The sequence below is a fragment of the Eriocheir sinensis genome, chromosome 29 (genome assembly GCF_024679095.1).
Source record: "Eriocheir sinensis breed Jianghai 21 chromosome 29, ASM2467909v1, whole genome shotgun sequence".
NCBI lineage: Eukaryota > Metazoa > Arthropoda > Malacostraca > Decapoda > Varunidae > Eriocheir > Eriocheir sinensis.
In genome coordinates this window covers 15,478,923-15,487,944 of record NC_066537.1, presented here as the reverse complement: position 1 = coordinate 15,487,944, position 9,022 = coordinate 15,478,923, and the positions used below count along the sequence as shown (strand labels likewise).

The 9,022-nt window shown below is 43.7% G+C and overlaps 1 protein-coding gene across 8 annotated transcripts in view; it reads left to right on the top strand.

The window, feature by feature from the left end:
- Positions 1-9,022, top strand: part of LOC127005139 (casein kinase I-like) — a 79,398-nt gene that overhangs the window by 65,492 nt on the left and 4,884 nt on the right. For 3 of the 8 annotated variants that reach the window (XM_050873748.1, XM_050873746.1, XM_050873745.1), the window contains 5 exons: positions 196-486; positions 892-1,040; positions 2,342-2,506; positions 4,117-4,218; positions 8,550-8,656. In XM_050873748.1, coding sequence (XP_050729705.1) covers positions 196-486; positions 892-1,040; positions 2,342-2,506; positions 4,117-4,218; positions 8,550-8,656 — 814 coding nt within the window. Of the gene's footprint in view, positions 1-195; positions 487-891; positions 1,041-1,546; positions 2,052-2,103; positions 2,194-2,341; positions 2,507-4,116; positions 4,219-8,549; positions 8,657-9,022 lie in introns of those variants that run through there. The other 5 variants (XM_050873750.1, XM_050873747.1, XM_050873749.1 and 2 more) reach the window with 4 other exon arrangements.

Sequence of the window (9,022 nt, the reverse complement as noted above, 5' to 3'; positions counted from 1 at the left end):
TTATAGTTGTGTGTTTGTGTCACAGGGCCACACAGGGGATGGCCAGATTGCACCTCACAGCCCCTTCTAGGGACCTTTTGTATTATGATCCAAATTTTCTTCACAAAGATGGATTTTTGCTCCTTGAGTTACTCTTCCCATTCCTGTAGAAGTCTGATGCATGATGAGTCAGTGGTATGACGATTCTCCCTGCAGATTTTGGTCTAGCGAAGGAGTACATTGACCCCACCACCAACAAGCACATCCCGTATCGGGAGCACAAGTCCCTGACGGGGACGGCGCGCTACATGTCCATCAACACACACATGGGCAAGGAGCAGTCCCGACGAGATGACCTGGAAGCCCTGGGCCACATGTTCATGTACTTCCTCCGTGGCTCGCTGCCCTGGCAGGGCCTCAAGGCCGACACCCTCAAGGAGCGCTACCAGAAGATTGGAGACACCAAGAGGGCCACTCCCATCGAGGTTCTCTGTGAGAACTACCCAGGTGAGGCTCTCAGAGGGCATGGGACAGAGCAGCAGCAGGGCACTGGATGCCGTCATGTTGGAAAATGTACAATCATTAAACTACATAGGGTGTATTGTGCTTGTATTACTAGAGGTACAGTTAGCTAGGCAACTTAGAAAGTGGAAGAAGAAAACTAATGGGAAATAGAACATAAGAGAAACAGGAGCAGTAGCAGACAGCCATACAAGCATGAAACATTAGAGTCACCATGGTAGATCCTCTCCTTCCTCGCACCGATTCCCATCGCTGAACTTCTCATCTTGTCTGTCTCTTAGCCCACAATCTAAAAACATGTCTACAACATTATGTTATATCAGTGTATGTCAGGTCTTATAATGTATGTGTTTCTCAACTCATGCATTCATTCTCTCCCCCTCATGACAGAGGAGATGGCGACGTACCTGCGATACGTGCGGCGGCTGGACTTCTTTGAGACGCCAGACTATGATTACCTCCGAAAGCTGTTCCAGGACCTGTTTGAGCGAAAAGGCTACGTGGACGACGGGGAGTTTGACTGGACCGGCAAGACCATGGTGAGCAGCGTGGGGCAGGGGCGGGGAGGGGACACACTGCTTAGTCCTTACTTCAGTCACATGTGTTTCTTGGCTGTTCACAATTTTGTTGGTCCGTGTTGGCCTGACATTTACATTTACACTTCTCATTTATTTAAAATCTCAGTCAATACTTTTGTGAGCTTTGAATTTCTTCACCCATGAAAGAGATCATACATTTTGGAGTAAAGTTTTGTAAAAAGGCAAATTTGTAAAAGTTTTGTTAAAAAAAGGAGGATGAAACTATATAGTACAGCTAATCTGTGTGAGTGGAAAGTTACTCTGGTATTACTTTTTCTCAACTAATATTTTCTTTGTCTCTTTTTGACCAGTACTTAGCTAAACCTGCCATGAGGAATACATGTCACTAGTGTGTGTTGAAATGTGTTCTCTTTGACACTAGTACTCTCCTTGTTGTGCCCACCACATACCTAAGCGATGTTTAGAGAATATAATATACTTAACACAATTTTTCTTCATGCGTGCAGCCGGCAGACTATTTATCAAACATGAGGCAGCTGAGAATTGCTGCTCCGTCTGATAGAGTGAAAACTAGATCAGATAAGGTTTGTCTGCCAGCCTGAGTGACTGGCCAGTCAGAGAATGTTGAGTAGCTACAATGTTTGCTACCTGTAGATCAGTATTTACTTTACTGACTTCCTTACTTATATGAAATTTCTCTGAAGAGGATCTGCCAGAACAAAAGTGCCACAGCTCAGCCCTATAGTGTTATAGTTTCCTCGTGTTTGGAAGCTGCATTGACCTATAAGCTGTACTTCTTGATGCTTATAATTCTTGTTCCCAGAAACATTTTCCAATTACATAGCAGTCTGCAAGTTATATTTTTGTAAAGTAGCTTGTAACTCAGACAAATATATTTATATATCCAGATATATCAGAAAATATATGAAATTTATAGAACTTTAAATTTGTTCAATTTTTTTTCATATAGTGCTAACATTCAGGAACTTAGTCTTTTGCCTTAAAGTTGACTTTAGTTCCTTCAAAAGTTTGCTTTGATGTTAAACTGGGTTTGGCTTTACAGTCAACACCCGTTGGGTCAACGCAGACAGGAACTGAAGTCATTGTGTCCCCGAGCAGAGAGAACCGTGAGAGGCATCCCACAGCCAACAAGGTAACCCCCGCCTCCTCCTCCCTCCCCTCCCATGCAGGTGCCAGACAGTGTGGGGACGGGACTCCATCAGGGCCACTCCAAGGGGGGCTGGTAGGCAGTGCATGTAGGCTTCCTGTGGCCTATCTGTAGGTTAACACTTTCCCTCCAGTTGACAGGCTTAGTGAGGAATGGTGGTGGTAGGGGGCCAGAGAATGGGGCTGCTGAAGGGCCGGGTGGGGACACCACGGGGGCACCACAGCAGATCCTGCTGCCCTGGACCCCGACACAGCAGATGGACGATGCAGCCCCTCGGCCTCCCCCGGTCAGAAATCATGTATGTTCCGACACTGCCTCCTCATGGCTTGAGCTACAGTGCAACAAATACTACCACTACTACTACTACTACTACTACCTGGGCACTTTATCCAGCATAGTGTTGTCTGTTGGAATTACAACATACAAAATTTCTCAGACCTTCTGTATAAAGATCTCTTGATACATGTTACTACAAAGAGAATTACCTGCATATTGTTGTACAGTCATCCAAACATTGAGTATCTACATAAAATCAACCTTGTGAAAAATTATTAGAGTTGCAATGCTGTGCACTGTGAAAGACTGTGGAGGAGTGTGAGGGCTGGTCGCCTAACTAGTGACTTGGAATGACAACACAGCACAATGTGTGGCTTCCCTGCACTCATTCACATCACTCACCCAAATGTACCGCCTCTCTACCTCACATTGCAACAGTATTACTCACTCCTCGACACTTGTTTTCTCTAAGCTGAATTGTGGGTTGTGACAATTTTTATATAGTTGTCTGTTATTAGATCTAGTACATAGTTATTGTGCCCAAGACTGATTTGACATCATCCAATGCCTGACAGTACATGGCAGTAGCTCATTCCAAAGCTTGAGGTAGTGTCAGAACAAGGTGTCTTCACAGCAAAAAAAGTTTTGTGAAGAGTAGACGTGCCTCTTATCTTGGCCCATCGTGCACAGTGTGTGTGTTTAGAACAGTGTGTTGTGTCAAGGGTTACTGAGCACTGTGATGGGGCTGGCCAGCTTATTACAAGACTCTCAACTTAACCATAGAGCTCTCCTCTTATTTATTTATTTTTGTTAATGTTTAATTTCTGTCCAGCAGCTCAGCATCATAGTGTAGACTTATGGGGCTGAGAATGGAGGGAAAGTAAAGATAATTTTTACAGGTTTTCCAAGGCTGTCTTACATAAGATATTTTTGTTTATTGGTAGAACTTGTGTGACAGGATAATCAAGATAATCACCACTTAGATTTCTTTCATTTTCTCTTTAATCTGTGATATTGCCAGGAAAAATCTGATCGTGAGGATTTGCATCTGATGCAGGTAACAGGAGAGAGTCAGTAGGTGGCAATGTATCATGGTGCAGTATTCTTTGTGTATGTCATAGTGGCCTCACAGGATGGTCTTGGAAAGTGTCTCACTCCTGAATTGTTCTCTGTTCCTTTTGCTTTGCTCTTTTAGTTTGTTAGAAAACAATAAGAGAGAAATTACTTTCTCATCAACACTTGTGGAGTTGAGCTTTTTAGGGCTAGACTAACCAAGAGCTAACATGAGTAAAGTAGAGTGGACTACTGCTGCCCTCTGCATTGTGCCAGTCATGTACCGGCAGCCACCTGTCCCCAGGGCTAGGAGGCTGCTTGCCAGATAGTAGCTCATCTATTAACTAAGGCCAGCAGGGAGCTCCTTAAGAGCTTAGGACTAGTCTGGTGCTGTGTTGTGAGGGGCAGTGCAGTCGTCCAGCCAGCGGTCAGGGCAGCATGAGAGGTCTGTGTTGGTGTGTCAGGCAGTGTGTGGAGCTAGAGTTGGTGTTGGTGTTGTTATTGTTGTTGTTGTTGGTGGTGGTAGTGATGGTGGTGTGCAGGCATGGTTCTCACGAGGCTGTGGGGCCAACATTACAGGGCGGCACCAAGGGTACGGCAGCCTGGCCCGAAACCCCCAAGCAGCCAAGCAACATGTTAGGCGGCAACCTCACCCCTGCAGACCGCCACGGCTCCGTCCAGGTAATCCCTTTCCTCAGGGTTGGCCTGCACACCCTGTGCTTTCTGCTGCCCACCCACGCAGTGGTCCTTCAAGGCTGCCATAGCCACAAGGTCAAGGTTTTCTGACTCTCCTCAGAAAATTTTTCCCCTGTTGGTGATAGCCATCCTCCAGTGGGTGGGTGGGTAGGTGGGTGCCTTCTCCCTGCAGCAGCAGCAGCTGGGGTTCTGTAGCCCTAAAGCATGAACCAACCAACCTTGTCTTTCCCTCCCTGTCAAGGATGGGGTCACATTTCTTCATGGCTTCCAAGCTAAACTCCCTCAGATCTCACCTCTTTCATGTTACATATTAATGAGGCTTCTTGCTGTTACTAAAAACTGTAACTAATGAACATGGATTACATCGCTTAACAAAATGCTGTTCTCAGAAATCTTTTCTGCTGGCTTCTATTTCCCTTGCACTGAACTACATTATTAAACAGCAGGGTCGGGATATATGGCAAGAAAGATACCAGTGAGTTTTGCCGTGTATAAAACCTTGATTATTGGGCATCCCACGTCCTATAAAGGTGGTGCTGTGAAAATCAAGGTTTATGCAATTACTTGGCATCACTTTGTTTAGTAGGTTCCTGGTTAGTCAGATAGTTTCTCAGAGGCTAATGAAAGCGAACAATTGACATCACAAAGATGTTTTAAACTGACACACAAACCAAGGCAAGAGAAATGGACAGACTTGCCTTAACGAGACCTTGGGACAACACCAGATTCAGCAGGTGATGGCATCCCGGGAACAGCACAAGGCCCTGCGGCAGACTCCACCCTGGGAACACCCAAGCTGGCAGCTGCCGCCACACTGCCAGCCACACCTCACAGTCCCTCTCATAAAGGCAATGAAACTAAACTTGATGATTTTGCCTCTTTGAAACTTTGAAACACCAGACTCACCTGCTGACACACTCCCAAGAACACATTTGGCAGCCACACAGCACTGCCACCCTCACTAAGCATTCCCTTCCTTCGCCTCACCTGTCATGTCACGTGCAATTTTTTATATCAGATTCGTAAGTCAGTCAGAACATCAAGTGGATTTTTGCTTAAGCATTTCATTTCTTTGCCTCACTTGTGGTCACTAGCAACTTAATAACATCGAACTTGTCATGCAGAATTGTAAGTGTATTTTCTGCTCAATTCACTGCTAATTTTCCCAGGCTGCTCAACTCGCACCCAGCCTTATTAATAAGTTATTATCACCCTGATTGATTTGTGTTCATTAATAGAGAACAGTCATTGAGACAGATTGTGAGTCTTACTGCATTTTTTCTTCATGCCTGGGTATATGGAATGAGTGTGGTTAGTTATAAACACATTTGCACGTATCAACTTGAGTAGGTGGGTGAGCAGGCGCTGTGCTGCCAGTGACCAAATAACAGAGTTTTGTCCTCATTACGTTTTACAACATTTCCTGCCCAGTTTCCCTTACAGGTGATCAGATTTCTTAATGCATATAGTGTATTTTGATAGTTTGTGTTATAATAGCATATTTTATCATGTATTTTAAAGTTTTGAAAGTTTTGGCAGTTGCTGTATAAGAAAAAAGATGACTATTTTGGTAGCTACTATGTAAGAAGAAAAGCTATGCCACAATTTTAGTAGCTACCATGTAAGAAAAAAGAGATACGGACAGATTTTGGTAGTTTGTACAAAAAGTGATAATTTTTGCAGCTGCTGTCTAATTGAGGGAAAAAAATATAATTTTGGTTGCCGCTAGAAAAGAAAATAAGGTCCAACACTTTTTGTAGCTGTTACACTCGGAAAAGCCTTATATCCCGACCCTCCTTTACCACTGCCACTGCTCTCTTAACCCCATAGCCGTTGCACGATGGGCAACAGGTACCCCCCAGTGACCCCCTTCCTTCCTTCCTTCCCTGGGGCCATGAGCCTTTGTACATGGAGAATGACTGCCTGCCTTCCTTTGTTTTTGTATGGAAGACCCTCTGGTGAAGGCTCTCAGTATGTAGTTATTCTGTTAAGTGGTTGTCTTCTGTGGTATTGCCTGCTATAAAGGTGTCCTCGAGGGTGTTTGTCTCACAGAAAACATCATCACTCGCTGGGGTTCCTCTTGTGAGGTGGGCGACCTTTTGGTGCTGCATAACAGGTAACCCATGGGTAGCTGGTGGTGGGGGCATCCAACGCTTGGGTGGAGATAACCTCTGTTGCCTCAGTCATGGGCTACAGCATACCAGGGCCTGTTTGTTATGTGTGCAGGAGTTGGAAACTTTAACACACAAGGAGATAAGAAGAGGGGAGGCTTCAATGATAGATGTCTCCATTTTTCCCAGACGTGTAGCATATTATTTAATTCTTCCATTTACTCACAAGGAAGTGGATGAATGGAGAGCTCATGTCTGTATCCTCCTTTCAATTCTCTGTTCTCCTGAGAAATTGGTCAGCTGCATCTGTCTTTGTATCTTCTCTTTTTCCACCTCATATTCTCTGCACTTGAGAAATTGGTCTGCCATAGAGAATATTAGGCTGCATCTTTGCACCCTCATCCTCCTCTATTTTTTAAATTCTTAAAACTATGGCCTGTCAGTTTGGTGGGCGATACAAGGTGTCGGACAAGATGGAAGGGAAATATTGCCTGCTCTCCAGTCAGCTGTTGTGCTTATCTTCTTCTGGTGCCTCTCATCCTGGCCCCGTTGCTTGCATGGCTAACACACTGGCGCTGCAACCACTCACATGCACTTGTCACATAATGCTTTTATTGTTACCTCTGTCACTTGTACAGAGAAAAAACTGTTCTACAAACTCTCACTTAGCCATAGAGCTCTCATGTTTTCAGTCATTTGGAAAGTTGTAGTATTTGTTTTGTCTACTGAATGCTTCAGTTGTTCAGATTGCCACTGTCACATTGTACAGTAAAATAGTATCATTGTACTAGATTTTGTGTACCTTTAGAGCTTTCATGTTTTATATGTTTACTTGAAAACTATATTTGTTTTGACCTGACTTAGTTCGTCCTCACTCCAGTCATTATTGGCCTCGGTATGTCTGTACCTTGGTAATGAGTAATGAGCGCACCTGGTGCCTCGTGGGCACATCAAGCTCTGACACGCACGTGTCACAAAACACACATCTGGTAAAGAAGGAGTTGAAGTTAGGGTCAGAAAGGAAATGAAAGATTACAAAGTTTTGGAAGCCATTGATAGTCACAGTTAGTTTATAAGGAAATTAACTGAAAGAAGCTAAAAATGAGTACAGTTGTGGACAAGAACATTGATCTGCATTGCAACTCACTTGCCTGTTTCTGCACAGGAAGTCCCATGGAGTAGGAGAAGAGGGGAAGGGAAGGTTTGGAAAGGACGAGGAGAATGAGTGGTAGATTGATGGGGAAGTATATTGAATTGACAAGCAGAGAGGGGCTGTCAGGGCACATGTTAACACCAAGATGTACAATTTTTTTCTCTATTACTGTACATAAAGGGGTATGGTGGTCTAGTGGGTCAGAGCCCTTGGAAGCAAAGAGTCATGGCAAGGCTGCTCACACTCCAGTGCCATTGCGTGATGCCAGGAAGGGCATCTAATTCTGAACCCCAAAACAGCGATCCAATTTAAATATAGGTTAAAGCTTTCAAGACAGACTGCATATAAGTTTTGCACATAAGTAACAAAAGTTGTGATAGTCTTTAAGAATAAATGTAGGAAATTATTTGCTAGAGTATTGAGGAGTTTAGGAACCTGAAAAGTAGGATACAGTTTTTCCTGCATGACTGTTTCTTCTTGCTGCACATCCTTCACTAGCTAGGGAGTGAATGTCCGCTACACTGCACTGCGCAATGTTGCCTTTGGCTTCCTTTGAATGTTAAATGTAACCTTCCTGAATCCTTATTTTACTAAATGAATAGGCAGAAGATAATGATGAGAGCAGTAAATATTACATGTCATCAAATGCTGCAGAATCAAAGTCATTATTTAAGAGATCAATGTAGCTTCCTTGAATCCATTATATTTTCTATGGAATATATAGATTAAAAAACAGGAGCTAATGATAAAAGCAGTAAATGTATGAAGTAAGATCTGTTTCTTTAAAATTAATTTAATATTTGAGTTCATTCTGTCTTGAGTTAGTGCCACTGAGCTCATCCAGCAAACCTTCTCTCTTGCTTATCATGGTAAATCTAGATTCACAGCATCTTAATAATAATAATAATAATAATAATGGCAATAATCATGCATTAAATGTGAGTGTTACAGAATCTAATCCTTCTAACAATCCACTTGAAGCTCTGAGTTATTGTATTGATGAGGTCAGGATGCACAGGGACACAGGATACCAATTGTGTTCTGTTCTGCAGGTTGTGAGTTCTACAAACGGGGAGCTTGGGCCCGATGATCCTCTGGCTGGTCACTCCAACACCCCCATCACAGTACACCAGGAGGGAGACACCTCAGATGAAACAAAGTAAGGCTGTGTGCTCCCTTTGTTCTGTATTTCACATTCTTACCAATAGGTTTTAAAACATTGATTGGCACACTTACAACATAGTGCATTATGATACACCAGACAATGTAAGCATGACCCCAATACCTCAAAATACAATTTGTATATACAAGTAGCTAAATGTGTGTATTTATCATGCTCGGCGCACAACCGAGAGGTTCTAAGATTTGATTCCAGGATGGAACAAAGATGGATGCTTAGTCTTCTTTGATCTGTGCCCTCTGTTCATCCAGCAGTGAATGGGTGTCAGTTAGGGCTTGTGTCCTGCTTCCCAGGTGTGTGCGTGGGTGTGATGTGAGGTTCCAGCCACACCCAAAAATCCGTCAC